Raw genomic sequence first — 22,497 nt, 5'->3', positions numbered from 1 at the left:
GGGAGGGGTTTAGGGAGGATAGAGAGAAGTTAGAGAGAGAAAGAAAGGCTTATGGTGTGAAGAAAATATGAAGAGTTCACCCTTTATTTATAGGGATTTTATAGTAAAGTAGCCCCTAAGTTTCGTCTGTATCTTCCGCGTACGAGCTCCGTTTTCTACGTTATTTATATCCACACGTTGGTATTTACGAGTACTACAACTTTCATTTAGACCCTGTCGGCTAATTCTCCTTCTATCTCAGATTTACAAAAACTGTATCGTATTTATCGCGCACGAAGAGTAGCGACTAAGCTTCGTCCATATCTTTCGCATACGAGCTCCGTTTCCGACGTTATTTATATCCACGCATTGGTATTTACGATTACTACAACTTTCATTTAGACCCCGTTGGCTAATTCTCATTCTATCTCGGATTTACAAAACTGTATCGAATTCGCCGCGCTCGAAAAGTATAGACTAAGCTTCGTCCATAACTTTCGCATACGAGCTTCGTTTTTGACGTTATTTATATCCACGCGTAGGTAAAAATATAATCTACAACTTTCCTTTTTACTTCGTCAGCTAATTCTCGACTGATCTTAAATTTAACAGTAGGAGGTGATTACACTGTTAAATGTCCGCGTAAAATTCATAACTTTTACATATGGACTCCGTTTTCGTCTGTCTTTTTGTCGTTGAGTTCCTATTAATGAGATCTGCAATTCTCATTTAGGTCGCGTTGGCCAAAAACCGCTCGATCTAAAATTCAAATTCCGGGTTGTGCACTACTATGCCAAATGTTAGAAAAATCATAACTTCCTCATATGAAGTCAGATTTGGGCGTTCTTTTTATGTACACTCTCGGTTTAACGTATACTACGACTTTTGTTTAGATTTATAGGGCTAAAAAGTCTTCTATCGTAAATTCACTATTTACGTCGCGTTGTGTCGTGCCGGTTTTGCCGAAAAACTTCGACGAGCCATAACTTCTTCGTTATAACTCAGATTTCGGCGTTCTTTATATGTACGGAACCCTTGTAACATATACTATAAAATGGTTAAGATTAATCCTTCTAAATAATCTTCCATCAAAACTCATTTTTTGATGCTCATTGTCTCTAAATTGACTAGCCCGGATCTACGGGCGTTACAATTATCTCCCCCTTAGGATGATTACGTCCCAGAATCATAAAAAAAACAGGGCTTGTATAATGACTCCATACTTTATCTCTTCATCCTAGGTAATAATCGTAACTTCTTTGTTGCTTCGAACGAGTATCTTGGACTCCTTGACTGCAGGCAGTGCTTGATCTTGCATCAACTCCCTATCTCACGTTAGACTTCAAATTATGACCTTCAAATCACAATCTCGATCCTTACTGGAGACTGCTTCTTCTTCTTAACAAACTTAAGATAAGTTCTTTTATTACTACAATGGGACGATGTGTCATATTCTAATGACATATCATCGTATGTTGCAACGCTCAGACTCAGGTCTCTTAGAGTCAAATTCTAGAACAGGCTATACCTTCCTTCATGTTCTAACCACATCTTAAAAGGTAGCATTTCTAGCTACAAGAAATTATCGCGATACCTCTACTGATCACTTTGATTATCTTTTATTTCAATCTTCCGGCTTAAGTCAGATGCAACATCGAACTTGGTTCTTTGAACCTCGTAACATACTCATCGTAGTCGGACTCAATTTGGTATGACCACTAGGGTCGGAATAACAATCATCTTCTTAATCTTTACCGAAACAATGGTAACGACATACTTGAATAAAACAAAATCAATTACTAGCTCCTTGGTAACCTTGTGACTTTCCCTGATCCAAGTGCGAGTCCTGTGCTTCCGGTAGTATAGGCCTCTACTACCATTCACACCTACTCATACTCGTCCCAAGTATTGTCTCGCAGTTTTCCAAGTCACCATACAAGAAAATCACATAACAACTTAACACATAAGATAGCAAAACGAAGGTTTTATATTATTCCTTGAAATGATTACATAGGTGTTCAAGTTCACCCTAGACTATGCCTCTAACAGACTACATCATACGATACTATGGCTGCTGCATAACTCGATCTTTGGATATGAAGTCCTCACCCTTGATTCCTCGCATTGTTATCTGCTTCGTCGAGGATCATGTGAAATGCCCTTGGCTTTGGCGGTGCATTTGGCCTTGCTGGTTCGTTTTTCTTTGGGCAGTCTCTAGAAATATGCCCTTCTTTGTTACATCCGAAACATACCTTCTTGTTGAATGTGCACTCGTTGGCGTAATGGCCAGACTTTCCACACTTGAAACATATCACATATTCGCCACATTTTCCTAAGTGTTTCTTCTCGCACTTATCACACCATCTTGCTTCGCCTCTTCCTCCTCCTCCAAACTTCGAGAATTTACTCTCCTTGTTGGGCCTTGAAGATCCTTCAAACTTCCTCTTTTCTCCCACCTTATCTTTTTCTAGACCCCTTTCTCTTATCTGGGTCTCTATATTCTTAGCTGCCCTAACGGCTGTTTTCAAAGTAGTTGCCATTTTGACGGTTGGGCCAAAGTCTGCGGGGCAGTCCATTAGCGAACCTATCTATCTTGGAGAGTCCAGTAGGCACCATGTAGGGAAATAGCTTCATCCTCTCAGTGAATGCGGTGGCATACTCATCAACACTCATCTTCCCTTTCTTCAGGTTCTGAAACTCGTTGTTTAGGTCTATCAGATCTATCTCTGAGCAGTACTGCATTTTTAACTGCTCCGTGAATGCTTCCCAAGACATTCGTATGGCTTCTCCCCGTGGCATTGTATCTGCCAGCAACTTCCACCAACTTAACACTCCGGTCTTTAGTTGTCTGACTGCAAAGACGATCTTTTGCTTATCGCTGCAGTCGCAGCTCTCAAATACCATCTCCATCTCGGAGATCCAGTCCATAATCTCCACTGGTTTTGGGCTTCCAGAGAGACTCGACGGTTTTGCACCCAATAAATTCTTATACATCCGCCCATCCTTGTCATTTCCCTTATCCGGGTCATTCCTCCTTGCCCCTTGGGTTCCAACTTGACTCACAGTGCGGCTATAATTTCCTTCCTCCGATTGTTCAGCGATCAACTCAGGTTGCACAATGGGCACCGTAGGTTCATCCCTATTTTCATGCAACGTCTGCCTCATCTCTTCTCTTTGCTCAGCCAGCATAGCGCGAATCATGGCTTGTACTCCAGCCATTGTGATTGGCTCAGGAGTGGCAACTACAACAGGTATTTGGTCGATCACTGGTGGTTGTGGTGGTTGATTTCTATTTCCATTCGCGTTTCCACTTCAGGTTCTTGCCATTTCGTTCTATACACCAAATCAGACGTTCGGTGCGAAACGACGAGAATTAAGATAGGAAAGATTTTATTTACGATCGGCGTATAAATCTCCCTATTACTCTGAAAATTTACATGCCAGTTCTAATACCGTAATTAAACGTTTAGAAGTCTGAACACATAAAGTTTCCAGATCCGGTCGACAACAGACCATAGATCCGATCATATAATGCATATCATAAATCATTTAGCACACAAAAGCATGTTAGGTATTTTCCTAAATAAGCTAATGCTTGTGTCTATTCAGGTGTATTACCTAAATTTATTAGACACACTCCTCACGATCATCACTTAGCATTCTAAGTTTAAGTCTAGAAATAAATCCATATTCCTGGTTCACTTAAACTAATGCTCTGATACCAACTGTGATATCCCCATTTTCACGGCCAGAAAAGACCGATTTTGTTTATGCTTTATAAAAATCAGAGTACCTCTTTTAATAAAAATGTTGCGGAATTTGTTCCCAGAAAAACATGATAAATACGTTATCAAAGCATTTCCGAAGAAATGTATTTTTCTCCATTTTAAAACTGTAACGCCCCGTTCTTGGTATGCATTTAAAACATTATTTTTCTTTTTATTTTAGAAGCTACTCGACGAGTCAGTGGACCTAACTCATCGAGTAGCAGCGAGTTAGCACGTGGAGTAGGTGTGGCGACTCGACGAGTCCATATTCCGGACTCAGCGAGTCCGCCAGTCTGTATGAAGCCCTAATTTTAGGGAGTGTACCCTATTTAAACACCATTATAGCCCCAAACCAGCCTCCTTCACCTCTCAGAGACTTATTCCCGAAACCCTAGCCTCCTTAAAGTGTGTGTGAGTGATTTTTGCCCTTGTGAAGGAATCTTGGTGCATTTTTGAGCAAGAAGAAGAAGGAGAAGGTAGAAGAACTCAAGGAAGAAGAAGTAGATCCAGATTATACTCCTCTTTAGCCATCCTTTCTGGTAATAAAGCTTTCATCTTGGTTATTGTATTGCTAGATCTAGTTTGTCCCCAAATTGATGGTTTTGAGCTCAAAAACCCCAAATCCCTAGTGATGAAGCTTTGTAATCAAGTCATTTCTCGGATCTAGCCTCTCTTGAGTTCCAGGAGCTCAAGAAGGCCACCTTTTGGCAGCCATGGCCTTGTTCTAGACAAGTAACCCCCATTATAGCCAAGTTTGAGTGTTACTGCTTCATTGCATCATAGATACACGTAAAGTTAGCAACTTTACGTGTTCAGAATGTCCCAGAAACCCAGATCTATGAATTGGATGCACTGAAACTGATTAGAATCGACTGAATAGAATCTGCATGCAAAGGACTCGGCGAGTCGTTCTTCGGACTCGGCGGGTCAGGACGCGAGTCTTAGATTCCCTGTTCAGTAAAAGTGAGTCTGTTTAGCGAGTAGAGTAAAGACTCAGTGAGTTAAGACACGGATCTGAGTGTAGAGGGACTCGGCGAGTCTACGCCCTGACTCGACGAGTCCAAGACAATCTTCTTCCCACAAGAACAGACTCGACGAGTTGTTCATACAACTCGACGAGTCATAGACTGGACGTGTTCATATGATGAAGGAGGACTCGACGAGTCAGATAAAGGTTGACTCGATGTTATTATAGAAGGAGAACTCGTCGAGTCTTCGCTAAACTCGACGAGTAGAGTCGGGAAAGGGAGTAGAAGGAAAGATAGGGACTCGATGAGTTGGCGGCCCAACTCGGCGAGTCAGGTCAACGGATTGTTGACTTTGACCAGGGGGTAAAATAGTAATTTTACCCTAAGATTAGTTATCAGTGTTTGATTAAGTGTCTTTTGGGAATTGTAGCCGGGGAGTTACCGGAACAGCAGTCAGACAGTTCCCGAGAAGCATTTCAGCAGCCAGCCTTACGAGGTGAGTTTCCTTCCAGTAGGAACGGGTCTACGGCCACAATGTCGGCCCGTTTAGTTAGCAGTAGTTCCGGACTACAGTCCGATGCAGTAGTTCAGTATGCTTGGTGTCTTTGTGATACAGGAATGGTATGTGTTATGTGTTCCGGACTATGGTCCGATGCAGTATGCAGTATATGTGTTCATATTATATGCTATGATTATGTTATGCTATGTTCAATCAGTTCCGGACTTCGGTCCGATGCAGTGGGCAAGGCCCTAGTTAGTTCCTGACTTCGGTCTGATGCAGTGGGCAAGGCCCTAGTAGTTCCGGACTTCGGTCCGATGTAGTGGGCAAGGCCCTAGTCAGTTCCGGACTTCGGTCCGATGCAGTGGGCAAGGCCCTAGTCAGTTCCGGACTTCGGTCTGATGCAGTGGGCGAGGCCCAGTATGTGCTTTATATGTTATTGTATGGTATGTGGTAGTTTGGGGGAGCTCACTAAGCTTCGTGCTTACAATTTCAGTTTTGGTTTTAGGTACTTCAGCTAGCAAAGGGAAGGGCTCGGGATGATGGCATGGCACACACCACAGTTTTAGTCTGGGAGTTAGACTCTGATATTTTGATACGATCTTGACACTAGTTTCGATTTGATAAATTTATTATGACATTTTGAGATACATGATTCATGGTTTTATCTTTTAATAATTGATATTATGGTTTAGTAAAGTTTTCAAACAAAAATTTTTGGGTTGTATTTTTGGGATGTTACAAGTTGGTATCAGAGCCTTGGTTTGAGGGATTCAGATACACTTTCGGGTATGTCTGAACTCAAACTAAGGAAATGGTATAAGGTTTTCAATAGAAAATCATTTTCAGAAAGAATTTTTGAAAAGAAACTTAAAAAGAGAAAAGGGTTTTGAAAAAGAGAAAAGGGTGTGGTGCATGCGATCAGCCGAGCTCAAGTAAGTACTCCCAAATTACCAATACAAGTTTATGTTATGATTATCAGTTTCAGTAGAACAACATGCTAGATTAGGAGTAAGGATCTAGGAAGGATGCCTTATGTGCCTGTTTTATGTGTTTCAGCTCTATGAGAACTGCATGCTAGTATATGATTGTCAGTATGATAGCCAGAGTAGTATATGCTTGATTATGTGTACTCGATGCTCGAATGTTGCTTGCTTTGTGCTTTTAGGAGTCTTAGTTATCTTTTACTAACTAGTAAATGAATATGTTACGTTACATATTATGAGGATTAAATAATTTCAGAAGGTTAGGTCTAGCTCTATTGCGCAGCTCTTATCTGAGTCCAACCGTTGTAGGGTAGGATCTCTCATTCGAAGAATTATCTAGTCTTAGCGATATGTAATAGTATTCACGAACTAGTTAGGGGGAGGCAGTCGGGACTTCTTGTGCAGCTGATAGCGGAGAGTGGGTTGGTGATTACCCTAGGGCAAGCCTAGGATGCGAGTAGCAGAGAGCAGTGGTAGTAGAAGGGACTTGGTGGAGTCAAGGCAGTTCTTGAGGAAAGTACAGATAGATGTGGAAGGTAGTATGGGCCCGTACTACTGAAAGCAGAGGATCCATACTCGAATCAAGGAAGGCTGAGATGAGACCAGGAAACTTGTAGTAGTAGCGATCCCTCGAGATATATCTGTATTCCTGACGTTGTCATTATGTGTTTTCAGAATGGTGGTTTTACGCCCTAGACCAGCAGTCGGCAGTTCAGGTGCCGGTGAGGGATCGGGATCAGGCTCGGGGGCCGAGCATTTGGATAAGCAGACTAGGGAGTTTCTCTCCTCAGAGGTTACTTGCATCATACTCGAGCAGACTCCTGTGATCTTCGGTTCGATCAAGGAGGGTATTTTGGAGCTGATGGACGAGAGGTTGAGCACATTCCGTGCTGAGGTGGCGGCCATGATGGGGTCGCGCACCCTCACTTTCAGGGAGTTCAGAGCATGTGGAGCTCCTGACTACCATGGGGCGCGGGATCCCATTGCGAATACCAGATGGTTGACGGATGTCGCCAATGCATTCCGCACCAGCAAATGTCCCGAGGGGGACAAGGTCAGACTAGCATCCTGTCTCCTGAAGGACAGGGCACGAGATTGGTGGGAGGAGATCGGACATGTCATAGGAGATGACGCAACTCTCGATGCGATGAACTGGATCGATTCACTACCAGGTTCAGAGCCGAGTTTGCACCGGTTATCGAGGTGCAGCAGTTAGCGAGGGAGTTTCAGGATCTTACTCAGACTACTGAGACTGTAGCAGAGATTACCGCCAAGTTCAGGGAGAGGGCTCTTCTCGTTCCTCAGTATGCGGCTGATGAGGAGATGAAGAAGGCTCGTTATCATGAGATGTTGAGGAGTGATATCAGACAGTTTGTGAGCCGGTCCAGCTGTAAAACGCTAATTTCGGGACTTGGTGGCCTATTTAAGCATCATATTCTCATTCCCTCAGCCTCATCTTCAGCCACTAGACCCCAAACCCTTACCCACGAAACCCTAGTGCATCTTATGTGTGTTTGAGCCACTTTTGTGTGAATTGTGTACTCTTGAAGAGGAAGAAGGAGAAGAAGGAAGTTGGAGGTTCAAGAAGGAGGAAGTAGATCCAGAAGATACACTCCTTTGGCTGCATTTCTTGGCAATCAAGTCTTCATCTTGACTTCTAGTTTGTTTGATCTCATTATAGCCCCTTTTTATGAAGTTTATGGACCAAGAATGATTACTTGTGGGATTTGGACGTACCCAAGCAAGATCCTTTCAGATCTGGGAGTATTTAGAGTAGTTGAGGCATAAAGGTGGAAACTTTGTGCCATTAGAACTCCCCATGCCAAGTTTAAGGGGTTGTTATGGTCTTTTGAGCAGAAAGGGCCATGCTTGGATGCAAATGTAGTAGCTTTGCGTGTTATTCCCACCCTAGGAGGTTAGATCTGGGTCTTGGACGCCTTGTGCTTGACTAAAATCGTCTGAATAGAATTGGACAAAGAGGGACTCGGTGAGTCACTTGTGGGAATTGACGAGTCAGGCCATTTTCTTTCCCCAAAACCCTTCTATTAAGGGTATGGGTTGAGTTGGTATGAGACTCAGCCAGTCTGGGTCCACAGTGGACATGAAGATCATCGTACTCAACGAGTTCAAAGAGGAACTCGGCGAGTCCAAGACAATCTCCCTAATTTATGAAGGTGGACTCGACGAGTTCAATGGAGAACTCGGCGAGTCAGATGAAGGAGGGTCCCGATGTGTTGAAGGTGTACTCGACGAGTTCACGGAGAACTCGACGAGTGGGATCGAAGTCCAGAATTTTGTGTGGAATGTGGGACTCGACGAGTTGGTAGGCCAACTCGGCGAGTTGAAGTCAACTCGGAGCGTTGACTTTGACCAAGTTTGACCTGGGTCGACTTTTGGAATACTGTGGTCTAAATGTTATTTTAGGTATTGATAGTTCGGGAAGTCGAAGGGTCAGCAGTTCAGGAGTTGTCGGTTAGTAGTCAGAAGTGTTCAGTTAGTCTTCAGCAGTGCGAGGTGAGTCTCCTCACTGTGTGCATGGGTCTACGGCCACAATACCGGCCCATTATGTTTGTGTATAGTAGGAAGACCCGGGGGTTAGCCCTAGGTATTACTATGATATATGTTCCAGATTACGATCCGATGCCGGGCGAGGCCCGAGGTATGTTAGTATGCTAGAGGTCTTCGTGAATCTTGCATGTGTCAGTAGTATGTTTCCGGACCAAGGTCCGATGTCGGGCGAAGCCCGAGGAATGTTAGTATGCTAGTTATACTTGTTATCTGTGTGATACTTGTGCCTGGTAGGGAGGTGAGTGTGGGCGAGGTCCCGTATCTCATCACTAGCCGAGTATGGACGGGGTTCCGTATCTCATTAGTAGCAGAACAGGGGCGAGGCCCGAGTAAGGAGGGAGGTGAGTGTGGGCGGAGTTCCGTTGATAATTATGCCTTTTATTAATGATTTAAAATGAAATTTTCGGACCGTATTTTAAGGATGTTACATTTAATGTGTAGTCTTTGCATTAGATAACCATCTTATGCGCCAATTGATTGTCATGAACATTAAGATCAATTACTTATAAAATCTACATGATATGAACAAAAGACTGATAATGAGGATAACTAATTTACATGACCATTATGATTATAATCCTTTGGAGCAATAGTATTAGTGACCAGGCCAAAGGAACTAATCAACATAGGAATCAATGAACAACATGTTGATATCAATTGCACTTGATAAAAATTAACCATAATTGAAGGATGTAATCGAGTCTAGGTGAGAGCACCTATATAATCTGTTTCCAAATCAGTTTTCAAAGTTTAGTTTGCTTTAAGTTTTGTTTTGCTTTGAGTTACGTGTTTTATAATAAAAATCTCATTTGCTTTTTTTTTTAAATCTTTAATTTAACTTAAAATAAGATTTTTCTAATACTAATTCATTATTGTTCCCTAGAGATCGATAACCAGGTCTTACCAAAGCTATACAACTATATGACTGGGTGCATTTGTCGAGCTTTATAATAGTACCTACTAACATTGGTGATTTATAAATTTAAGATTGTACTGAACGAAATTTTTTCTTTAATTCAAGTCTTTTTTAAGCTAAAAGCTCTTAAAACTTTCAAAATCTTGGTGTTGAACATCCCCATAATAATGATAAAAAAAAATTAGATTAATGTCGCCATCGAAAAACCATGAAAACCTACAACAAGGGTGAACAAGAAATATGACCCCCTTCTTGAGTTTGAAATAACCATTTGTTGATTTATGAATTAAAATATATAAGTAAATATAAAATGCTACATGGACATCATGTCATCGCCACATATATGAGTTTTAATAACCAAAATGTCATGATGCGATCTTGTTAAACGACTATCCACCTTTTCCTTCTAACGTTAGTTTTTTTGACCTATTTTTTAAAAGTTCACGGACCTCCAATGAAAAAAAAATTAGTGACCACATAATATCAAAACTAAAAGTTCACTAGACAAGAAAACAACAACATTAATTTATTTTATATATACCAATCAAAACATATATGATAAATGCAAGAGTTAAAAGCCAAAATAGATAATCAAATATGTTTATAGCATCCTAAATTTTCATTTAGAAGTAAGTGTAATTTATGTGAATTACTACTTTGAAATTTATGAAACAATATATGTAACGCCCTGTTCTGAATTGACTCCTAGACTGAGGCTGTGGCCTGAAGGCCGGTCATCATAAGGGTTATGGATTTTGAAAAGGGTAAGATCTAGGCCATTTTGGGTGCGAGTGATGTATTAGAAGCGATCCGGATGTTCGGTTTGTGTTTTGGAGCCTAGGGGTATTTCGGTAAAGTGTCAGATTGGGCTTTTGTGGAAAATGGACTTTTGTTCGAAAGGTCTTGAGGAAGATATGATTTGATAGAAGTGTAGGACTTCTCGTTACCTTTTCGTGGATATAAGGATCGTCGAAAACGGATTTATAACGAAGAAGTTATGGCCTTCAGAAGTTTAGTGGTTTCAGGCTTAGCCGAGTACGTTGGGCGTACACAAAGAGTACGCTGGGCGTACTAGTGAAGAAGGCAGTACGCTAGGCGTACTTTGGAGTACGCTAGGCGTACTGACCAGGATGGTTGCGAATGTTCTTCAGAGTACGCTGGGCGTACGCCAATCAGACCTGAACCCTATTTTAGGGTCTTGGACCCTATTTAAGCTCCTTATTTCATAACCTAACCCTAATATCTTCAGCCTCCACCCTCTAAACCCTAGAAATCGACCATTAGCCCTCATTTGAGTGATTTTGGAGCTTGGATGGCCATTAGAGGAGTATTTTGGTGTTTTTGAAGAAGAAGGTGTTTAGAGAAGAAGCAAGAGATTGAAGAGAGCTTGTAGATCCAGAGGTTTTACATCATTTCCAGCCTATTGAAGGTATAAAGTTTTCATCTTGGTTCTTTTACATCATAGATCTAGGTTCTCATGGATATTGTCCCTTTTTGATTTCAAGAATGGATTTTTATGGTGCAAATTCGTTTTTGGACTTAGGGTTGCCACCCATGAAGCTATTTGAGTCCCTTAAGCAATAAAGTTGCAATCTTTAAGGCCCATTTGCATCCATGCAAGAAATCTAGCCATTTCCATGACGATAGTTGTTATTTTTACAAGTTTGATCTCATTTGGTGAGGTGCAAGCCACCAAGTGATCAACTTTATGGGTTAAGAAGGGTTATTGGACTCAGATCTGTAGTTTGGATGTAGTGTCTTAAGGGATTAAGCAGTTTTGAAGAAAATGGCTTATCAGGGGAGTACGCTGGGCGTACACGCCAATACGCGCAGTGTACAAGCCATGCAAGCTGTACGCGCAGCGTACAGAAGCGTACACTCAACGTACACTCAGACTGTGGACTTTACGTTATTGGGCCTCGGTTTGGGGCCAGGATTTGGGTTAGCAAATGTTGGGCCGTTTGAGGAGTTGGGCCCAATTTAGAAAATTGGGCCATTGGAGGACTTTAATGGGCCTTAGTGAGTTTGGGAAGACTAGAAAGGATGATTGTCCTTGTGATATTCATCTTTGTGTGCTACTACCTGTGATGTTTATGTGCCAGTATGATATGTTTTATGTGGTAGTGGTAGTAGGAGGGGAATAGTCCCCAAGTTCGGTTGTTAGGACCGAGGGGTAGGTCGGACACCCCGGTATGTATGACAGGGGTAGGTTGAGCACCCCGGTATGCTCAGCAGGGTAGGTCGGGCACCCAGATATGCCTGACATTATGTTATAGTATGGTATGTGGTATGATGGGGGAACTCACTAAGCTTCGTGCTTACATTTTTCAGTTTTGTTTCAGGTACCTCCTCATCGAAGGGGAAGGAGCCGGCGCAGTAGCGGCACATCACACTCATGCATGATTTCCGCATTGAGTTTATGGGATTTGTACTCTGATCATTATTATTATTATTATTACTATCTGATGATATGCTTTTGAGACACGACGTAATGGTTTTATGAATTAATATAATGTTAGCAATGTTTGACAAATGATTTTATATGATTACTTAATTAAAAATGAAATTTTTAGCCTCGAAAATTGGGATGTTATAATATATAATTAAAGATATATAATTTAAAATTAGGATGTCAATAAAGAAAATATGAAAGAATGTTATTCACACACTTTGTATTAAGTTTTGATGTATGTACGATTTAAATATCTTTGTACAAGCTTTACAACGGGTTAGATTCATGCATGAACATGATTGAATGTAGGGGCGGAGCCATGATTCTAGGATAAATGAGGCTTATACAAAAAATAGTTGAATAACATAATTGAGTCTTGATCACCCTCCTTCTCAACACCCCACCTCGAATCATGTTGTCGCTTCCAATTTCACAATCGAACTCATCAGTAAATCCCTATCTCCACTCTTGATCACATCTCTCATAATCAGGTAGTCCATATAGACTATTTCACTTCATCTATAATCTAATCAACGTGGATCATGTTTTAAGGTGTTAAAACTTTGTTACACTTGTAGGTTTTTATCCATATTTTTATTTTTTGCATTTATGGAGGATTGGTTTCATAAAAAGTGGTCAAAAAGAAGATTCATACAGAATGCATATTTCATTAGGGTTATAGTATACATTTAAGTTGACATGGATGGCAATGTATGTTATATTAGCAACGATCATAACCATGATCTTCAAATTTATTAATAGTTTTTTGAGACTTGTTGGCATTGTAGCACATTCTATTTCAACTTTTTCCATTAAATATCTTAAAGTTATGTTTTTAAGTCTTATTAGGACTGTTAGCTTACAAGGTAAAGTAGAATTAGAATGGTAAAATGCAAATGTACAATTGTGTTGGCATTATTCAAATAAATTATGTGCATTGATAAAAAACATATTGAATTTGATAAACAACATTACTTGTTGCAATAAGCGAAACACACAATATAACAGATTCACAAGAATTAAATACTCACACAAGCAATCAAATTATATATATTCATAGTCAAATATGTGGTTCCAGCTGATATTCATGCGTACAATATTTGTATTTTGATTTTGGATTACGTTTATGAAGATAGAGGTCGAGTAGTGGGATCGATGGTGGAGAATAAGAGACATGTATGGTGTAAAGTGGGAAGGGAAAATAGGGATTTACTGTGTGGCGTTGATGGTGGAAGAGACACAATGAACATATATGATTGGGCGTTGATGTTGAAGATGAGAGGTGGGGTAAAGATGGGGCCAATTCTTTAATAAAGATTAATATAAGTTTTAATTGAGTAAAAAAAATAGTCCCGTTGTAAATATATGTAAAAATTAAGAAGTAGTTTAGTAATAAATTAGATTTGACATTTAAAAAAAAAAGAGTAAAAAAATAGAATAAATGAAATAAGGATAGAAACAATTTTTTGTCATTTTATGTGTGATAGGACCAAAATTAGAGACCAAAGATACCATCGGTGTAATAAAAATCAAAGTTAGACCCAATTTGTAATTTCTACTATATCATAGGGACCATTTTGTAATTTTGTCTAAAATAAACGAAATGAAATATGACCCTGATAATTAAAAAAAAATATTGATCGAGACATAAAAAGAATTTAGCTTCATGGATACGAGAAAATTGTTACCAACACCTTTTCTTTTTTGCCTTATATACAAACTTTGGGAGACGTTCTCATCACTCGTTTTATAAATCACTATATATGGTAAAGAGTTACCTCACTGTGGAAGTAACTAGTTGATCCCTCCCTTTAATATGACCTACTATAATACCCTAAATCTTACTATTAAATACAAATTACACTATGTATACCTTTTGTATCAATTTTCTTTTAAAAGTACGTAACGCAACCAATAAAGATGCCACTGAGTTTTTGATATAACTCGTACTCATTTACAAGCTTCCGGTTGTCAAATATTCCTTAGTTTTTATTCTTATTTTGATTCACACCATACAAAAAATGAGATGCAATGCCCAATCAAAATTTAACATTATCCATAAATTTAGATTATTGTTTTGTGGCACATTGGTTTTGATCTATTTTGGTATAAGTTTGCCTTTTGTTAATAGAGATGTTTTTTCTTTAAATCATGCACGAAAAAAGTAATTGTATGCACGAAAAAAGTAATTGTATGTATAATGACGTTTTCTAATATATATACACAACTATTTGTTTATTTTATGAAGTGAATGAGCTATTTAAATATGAATAAATGTCTAAAGACCTATGAACCTAATCCGTTAAAATATTGGAATTGTTAAACATTAAATGGTTTAAATTTTATCAAAATTTCATATATATATATATATATATATATATATATATATATATATATATATATATATATATATATATATCGTTTTCTTTTATTGGCTTCTTAACCAGCATACCAATTGTAAATTTTGAACCCCAAAATAGAAAACCTTTCACACAAAAGAATGTGATTGAATTACTTTTATGTTTTCGAGGTAATGTATTCCATGTTATTGAAAATACCCTTAAAATACATTTAGGTAGTAATAAAGTGAAATATTTCTTTTCTAATAATGTCAAAGAAAACCCTTTGAGGTCAAAATGGTAATTAACTTATTATTCAAACAATTTATAAAGAAATCAACAAACATAGATAAATGGTAAAATTTGAAGGAAATCCCAAATATTGTACCAAAATAGTTAGACGTGTCCTGGCCCTATTCACCTTTTATCACCGTCAAAACCGGTCAATCCGGTAGTCAGTCAATAGTTGCCTCCATTCCATGGGCATGGTGGACACAATTTGAAGGTTTAACGCCAACCTCCTCTCTTCTTTGAAAAACATCAGCCAACTCTGATTCTTGGTCTTCCTTCATCATTTTTCGTTGATCTTCCTTGCCGTTTTCTTCTCTTTTCTTCTTCTTAGTGAGTGCCGTCGTTTCAGATACGCTTTTTAGTATCACTTTCTACACTCTCCACACCCTCAAGAACGCAGGTATTTCTCCATCTGCGCAGTATATTCATATATTTCGCAATGTGTTTCTCAGTTTTGGTGATCTGACAGCTACCTTTTGTTGATCGGAGCTATCGGCCAAAGGTTCCGCCGTTAAAGCAGGTAAGGGTTTTCTCCCTCTGCTCCCTGAGAAAATTTTCAGCAGATGATTTAGTGTTTGTGAAAAGTACGATCATGTTCGTCGTATTTTTTTGAACATTTTCATTTTGGAACTAAATCGAACGTACGGCTTCGATTCCCGGTTATCGATGCCTAAGTTTGCTTCTCTGCCTTTTTCTTTTAGTTTCTTGTATGAACATTTTCAGGAGATTGACAATATTTGATGCGATTCAAGTTATGTAGACGATATTTCATATCTGTGTGTGATCTGTGAAGATGGGAATTTTTTGTGAAGTCATAGTTGATAGACGATACTAGTACTGTTGTAGTTAACGATCCTTTATTCCAGTATGTGTAGAATTAGTGTGCAATTGCGAATGAAGGTTTTGATTTGAATCTGTAATTTCCCAAAACCTTAAGGTGAAAGAGACAATACACAAAGAATGTAAATACATTTATACATTTATCTTGCAGAATGGGAGGCAAGAAGCAAAATAAGAAGAAAATTCTTGAGAAGGATATGAAAGAATCTTCCACATTTTCAAATTACAGCGTACCTGCAAGAAATCTTAGAAAAGATGATCTCGGTTCTGTAATATTTGGTTGCAAACACAATACAATCAACGAATGCCTTACAAATCACTTGTTTGGTTAGTTCATTATTTTCCACAAATCTCTTTCCCTTCTTTCTTTCTACATTCAGATCTTAAACTTTATATTTTGGTCATGAAGAACTCTGATAATGTAAATGTCTGTCACCTTTGTTTTACAGGTTTGCCAGCCACCCATTTCTCATACATTAAGAACATAAAGGAAGGGCTTGTTCTATTTCTGTTCAACTATAGTGATCGAAAGCTTCATGGAGTATTTGAAGCTGCAAGTCCTGGTTCAATGAACATCAATAGGTATGCCTGGGTTGCTGATACAGAGGACTGTGGATACACACATTATCCAGCACAGGTATCATTTTCCCTTTTGTGTGAATGACTCAACACAAAGTGTCTGAATACATACATACTGATACTTAGCTTATGTGATTTGTATTTCAGGTCCGGGTTCGTGTAAGACAACAATGTCATCCGTTGTCTGAAAACCAGTTCAAGCCAGTTATAGCTGATAACTACTATGAAGATAAACACTTCTACTTTGAGTTGGATCATCATCAAACAAAGAAGCTCATGTCACTATTTACACCATCCCCTGTGAATCCTTCTTCTTCTTCACAGATTGCTACACGGAGTAGCTTTCCGTTAAGACAGCCAAACAGTTTTAAGAACATGAATCAGACGTTGGGATGTTCTTATGCTTCTGTTGTTGGCCAACATGCTACTCCCATCACTACCAGTTCAACATGGAGTGCACTGTTTAAAGCTGAAGCAAGTTTTGAAAACGAAGATGAGAGTGATAATGTGGTTGCAAGAAACCATGATGAGTGGCCAAAGGATGAAGATACGAGTAATGTTATGCATGCAAACACTTGGGATGATGATGATGTCGGGTGTGTTCAGGCACAGGAATCAGATTGGGGTTATGAAGGAAACACCATTAAAGACGAGTGGCAAAATGAAGAAGATGAAGTGTTGTCAACAAACAGTTGGGAAGAAACCAAGCTCACTCACACTGCCATAGATAAAGCTCAATGTGTCCAGACAACTTTTGTATCAGAGTTGAATCCTCCTGATACAAACACCAACAAAGACGAGTTGCCATCTTCTTCATCTCAATTGTTAGATGACAATCCTGATCACCAGCTGCCATTGTGTAGTAAGGAAAGTGAGACCAATGTAGAAGAAAATGATGTAAAAGACAATTCTTTAGTGCCAGTTACAGCTTTAGAGATTTCTTCTACTAATCTTGAGTCATTGGTTGCCAAGGTAAAACAATATTTCACATTTTGTATGTTTTTTTTGGTTTGATATGTTATAGTCCAATCAAGCTTATATTTTTATTTCATAAAAGTTGTTGAAAGAAGTTGAAGAGCTGAAGGGATCACATTTGAAGCAAGTCACAAACATCAATCTGCTAGAACAAGAACTGGTACATAACAATTATAAAAAATTTCTTATGTATTTTATTTGTTGTATTTCTATTACTTTATGTGATTTGGATGTTCAGGATAAATCAAAACTAGAAACCCAGCAGCTTCAAAACAGGATTGATGTTTTGGAGTCTGGATGTGTTGAAGAAAGCAAGAATGATTCAAAGATTCTGAAGTCGGTGATGATTGTTGGGGGATTTGATGGTTGTTTATGGTTGCCATGTCTGGATTCATATTACCCATGTTATGATATTAGAATCCCACTCACCCAAATGAATGTTGTAAAGAAATACGGATCAGCAGCAACCATGAATGGTGAACTTTACCATTTTGGTGGCATAAAACCTATCGGTAATTATTCTAATAAATAATAACCACTTTAATTAAAATTTATTTATAACCACCATCATGTAATAATAATTTTTAATTTTTTTTGGGTATAGTTGAATCATACAGCCCAACAACTAATCAGTGGGTTTTAAGACCACCTTTGTATTGGAGCAACATCCATGTTGCTGGTGCTTCAGTCAACAACAAACTCTTTGTGGCTGGTGGTAACAAAGAAAGCCATTTTTCATCTGAGGTGGAATATCTGGATCTCAACTATGGGAAATGGCTCCCTGTTCATTCCATGAATAGCAAGGTACTGTTACTGTTACATTCATATTTACAAAAACGCCACTTCCAAGTTTTATTTTCAAATTTGTTGTTTTTTCTAGAGGTCTGGTCCAGCAGCAGCAGAACTCAACAACGCTCTGTATGTTACTGGTGGGTTTGATGGACAATCTTATTCAAGGTAACAAACAACATATAATTAATTAATTAATTAATTAATTAAGAGGATGCTAATTGCTAAAACTGTTTGTGTGATGTAGTTCTGTTGAAATGCTTGATCCACGTGAAGAAAAGTGGTCAACACTTGCGGATATGAACAAAGGGAAGGGTTGCCATTCCATGGTTGTACTCAATGAGAAACTGTAAGTTTATAACTTGGTGTTCTCTTTTGAATTGCTTATAAATTCATGTAACCTTTTGTTGATATATGTAATATAGATACACTGTTGGAGGATATGATGGAGAAAAGTATTTACAGACAGTTGAATGTTTTGATACTCGAATGGGTTGTTGGGTGGAGTGTGCACCAATGAATGTTTGTAGAGGCAATTTTGGTGCTTTTGTGATTGGAGAAAAACTGTACGCAATTGGAGGATCCACGGACAACAATAAAGTTTTGGAGATTGTATGTATATGTAAACATGACTTTGACTCTTTTCCTAACTGTTTTTGTCATTTGTGTTTTGACCATTTTTTTGGCAGGTGGAATGTTATAAAGAAGGAAGTGGTTGGGAGGTTTGTGATGTAAAAGCAATTGGGAAAAGAAGTCACTTTTCAGCGATTGTGATGTGAATTTGAGTTTTATGAACAAAATAGTGAGATATTAGAGATATAGTGTTGACTTTTTTGTTCCTACTTCACACCTGTCTGATCTGGATTGGTTAGTGATCGTTTTGCATGGCTACCTGTACATCGGGAAAAACTATGAAAATGTATGTTTTGTTTTATTAATTATTATTATACAGCCATTGATATCACACTATTATTCGTGTACATAATAATTTACATGGAACAATTCCTGAATTTAGAAGTCAGATTCAAGCTAGAGTAAGTTGGAGAATTTCACTGAACTCCAACCTTCTAGTTTCAGTATAGAAAGTGTTGTATTTGTTAGGCCAATAAGTCAACCAAATCGAGCCTTTAGCTTCCCACTCCATCGTTTCCCCAATCGCGCCTCTTCCCACCTTCCACAACACACTTTCTCCGTACTCATCGCCGGCGAAAATAACTCCTCCTTGCCTGGTAAACGGCCGATAAGCGCTGGAATACCGGTTTCTGAACCATGCTTTTGGTTGAAGCATCGCGATCTTTGAAGGCTTCGATGAGAAAACTTCTCGTCCATTAACGCTGTCGTGAAGGAACCAGTTGAAAGTGCCGCTGTAGCCGTAGACTGATTGCTCGAATTTCCATGGCTTGAGGTTGGTGGTGACGGTTTCACCGGCGGAAACGGATATTCCGATGTGAGGATTTGGTGGTTCGAATGAGCCTTCGATGGATCTCTCGACGCCGATTTCTCGTGAAGGGTTCTCAGATGATCGGCTAACGGAAACGCTTAAGACGTTTGTTTGGATGGTGGGTGTGAGATGTAGGGATATGCGTGATGGGAAGTGCTTTTCCTCGATTCCTGCCCCACGCTCTTTTAGGAGCGTGTCGTTCACGAGCCTTATCACGTCACATCTGTTTAATTAAATAATAAATTGAGATAAGTACCATTAGCAAATATGAATCTATTGCTTTTCGTGTTAAAAATTATATATAAAATTATACGGTTGATCCTTGAGCTTTGCCAAAGTTAGCATGTTTGTTCTTGTGGTTATTTCTTGCGGGATTGGTTTTTACCATGTAGATTTACTTTTGTATCCTTTTTAATTTATTTTATAGATTTTTAATCATTTTCAATTAAAAAAGAAAAGAAAATAGAGCCGATCCCACCAACCCCATCCCTCTGTGTTATCAGACTTAGGATTTGATTCGAGTTCAGTTGTGCGATTTCGAGTTCAATTACGGCGGACAATGGTGTTGGCTGCAAAATGGAAGTGATGGGTGGGCTTAGGATTTGGGTTTATGAAATCAAACTAATATTTTAAATTTAAAGGACCTGATTCTTTTATGGCAGGAATAATGGTGGTGGTTGTGGACACAAAGTGATAGTTTGGCTTTAGGGTTGTGGCCTTGTGGGTGACAATTTTCTAATTTTTAAATATTAATTTATATTAAAAAAGAAAAAAGTCATAAAAAGATCAAGTTAGATGTAAGATAATAAGTTTATATTTATTTTTGAAATAAAATAAAATCATAGGTACCAACCATCCCAATAAATTTAATTACAAGGACAGGTGCATTAGTGCATAGACATATTGACAAACAATATAAGCTAATTATGTAATTTTATCCAAATTAAAAGAAATGATTCGATAATTATCTTGATTAAAATCCTATTATCTCTATGAACTCTTTTCCTAAAAGGAACTCAAATGGTGGTGGGGTCAAAAGAATACGTACGAGTCTTGACCACATGCTTACATTTAGTAACGGTGTCCTTTTCTTTCAAGCAATATAAAACCAGTTAAGGTCATTAATATGGGTGTTTAGTCTTTTAAGTATGAAATTTGAGAACTATGTTTGCATGTTGTATTGTCTTGACTTACTATTTATATTTATCTTTATACTTCTTAGAAGTAGTTGAATATATTTATAGATAGTTTATATATATATATAAAACAACATAAATATTTAAAGTATAATACAAAAAGAATCCACAAAAAGGAAGTAAAAGTTCTGGTCCTTTTTAAATCTTTAAGAGGAAATAAGATTAAAAAAACACACCTTAAGTGCTAAACAACTTGATTATCGTCTATATTTTCTTTTATCTATTTATCATACATAAATTAATCATATGGTTTTAACTTCGTAAAGGAGTTTGTTCAGACACAGTTATACTATCAAAATCATATATATATTTTTTGTTGAGTTATATGTTAAAAGGAGTTTGACGAAAACGACAGTAGGGATATAGTTTTAAGAACCTTAAATTAAATATATGTAAGTACCCACTAAAATAAAACGTGTATATAAATAGAAAACATCCATACCTCACGTTATCGATGCTAACCAAAACATCAATCCATTCCTCTCGAACCATCACTTGATGATTCAGTTGGATCACCCCTTCAACCTGATGATAATTCAAAGAAAAACCAAGTTTTTGATCTTCTTGTCCAGGACTATTACACTTCTCAATCTCCATAGCAATCACTGGACAATACAGCTGAACTTTCCATAACCCTAATCCTGAAATCGCTGAAGAATACATGGGTGATGGCGCTTTCAGGCAGTGATTCCTTGCTCGTAGCTCTGTCATCCAGTTTGTGATCGCAAGATTCATGGACCTCATCCATTGTTCTTCTGTATTCGACCCCATTAACCTCATCAACCTTTTGGACGTTTCCCTTGCCCATGAACTCGCGAATTGATCTTTAAGCATGTTTATACAATCACACCGGATATCTTGTGGAGCTTCATAGATCGATACTATGAAAACCAGCGCCAGGAACACGAAATTGAATATGTCTTTGAGGTTGGGAATCGAGTTGGGTTGAGGGAGTTTTAGGAAAGAATTGGAGGGTTTGATGGGGGTGTAGTTGAGGATATCTTTAATGATATTGGTCAAGAGTTTGGAGATGGTGTGTTCATGGAACAAGGTGTTGCTAATGGCGGATTTGAGTGGTTTAGAGGTCCAAAGTGAGATGGGTAAGTTGTAATTAACACGAATGGAGAAGGAGAAGGAAGAAGAGTGGATTAGGGTTTTGGAAATGGAGAGCTCAAGAGATGGTTGAGATGAAGAAATAATGCGTATGGATTTGGTGTTTGTTTGCCATTGTGTTAGTGGTGGTAGGTTTTGAATCCAAGTCCAAATGTCAGGAAAAGAAGAAGGGGGCATTTTGAGAGATATTGATGGTGTATAGAAATTCATAGGAATCGGTAAAAGAATATATGCTACACTTGATCTTGACGAAAACTCGAATATGTGTTTGTATATATAGAGATTAGAGAGAGAAAGAGAGATGAGGATGTATCGGTGTATATTTATGGACTTGAAGGATGAGCTACAAACACACATACACACATATATATAGAGGAATAAGTAGGGAGGAAGATGATAACACAAGATAGAAATATCAAAAGATGATGGAATATATAATAATATTTAATTATTTCTTATTTTTTTTACGATGGTTAACTTTATTGACCTAGCTTGTATGTAAACCTATTTCACCCCACACATCAAATCATGTGAAGCAATCTAAACCATCACCAACATCTTGATAGGAAGAATTGTGATCGATAAATAAAATCTGACATAATTATTTTCTTCCTCTTTAAAACACTTTAATTAATTACCACGTCGTTCTATCATTCGACCACTCTTACGAGTTTATATAAATGGTATTTAGTGAGTAGTAGCATTTTGATGAAGTAATCAAATAATTATATATATGTTTGCTCACTACAAGAATTACCACATGCGCCGACGACATCAATACAGACAACAAGTGTCGTCG

General features: G+C 38.3%; 2 protein-coding genes across 2 annotated transcripts; one reads left to right on the top strand and one right to left on the bottom strand.

The window, feature by feature from the left end:
* Positions 1 to 14,991: 14,991 nt before the first annotated feature.
* LOC145161435 (uncharacterized) lies at positions 14,992 to 18,892 on the top strand. The gene is made up of 12 exons (XM_079080946.1): positions 14,992 to 15,165; positions 15,235 to 15,285; positions 15,757 to 15,932; positions 16,055 to 16,242; positions 16,332 to 17,156; positions 17,242 to 17,319; positions 17,398 to 17,671; positions 17,764 to 17,963; positions 18,040 to 18,116; positions 18,196 to 18,297; positions 18,374 to 18,560; positions 18,638 to 18,892. Exons 3-12 carry the CDS (start codon positions 15,758 to 15,760, stop codon positions 18,725 to 18,727), a joined length of 2,196 nt encoding a protein of 731 aa, XP_078937072.1. The 5' UTR covers positions 14,992 to 15,165; positions 15,235 to 15,285; position 15,757; the 3' UTR covers positions 18,728 to 18,892.
* LOC145161436 (uncharacterized) lies at positions 18,859 to 22,019 on the bottom strand. The gene is made up of 2 exons (XM_079080947.1): positions 21,028 to 22,019; positions 18,859 to 19,612 (listed from the first exon to the last, which is right to left on the bottom strand). The coding sequence occupies exons 1-2, from the start codon at positions 21,906 to 21,908 to the stop codon at positions 18,973 to 18,975; spliced, it is 1,521 nt and encodes a 506-aa protein (XP_078937073.1). The 5' UTR covers positions 21,909 to 22,019; the 3' UTR covers positions 18,859 to 18,972.
* Between the last annotated feature and the right edge of the window lie 478 nt (positions 22,020 to 22,497).

The sequence above is a fragment of the Lactuca virosa genome, chromosome 2, assembly GCF_052849685.1.
Source record: "Lactuca virosa cultivar CGN04683 chromosome 2, Lactuca_virosa_CGN04683_v6, whole genome shotgun sequence".
Classification (NCBI taxonomy): domain Eukaryota; kingdom Viridiplantae; phylum Streptophyta; class Magnoliopsida; order Asterales; family Asteraceae; genus Lactuca; species Lactuca virosa.
Note: the sequence above shows the minus strand (reverse complement) of the source record. Positions and strands in the feature narration are given on the sequence as shown.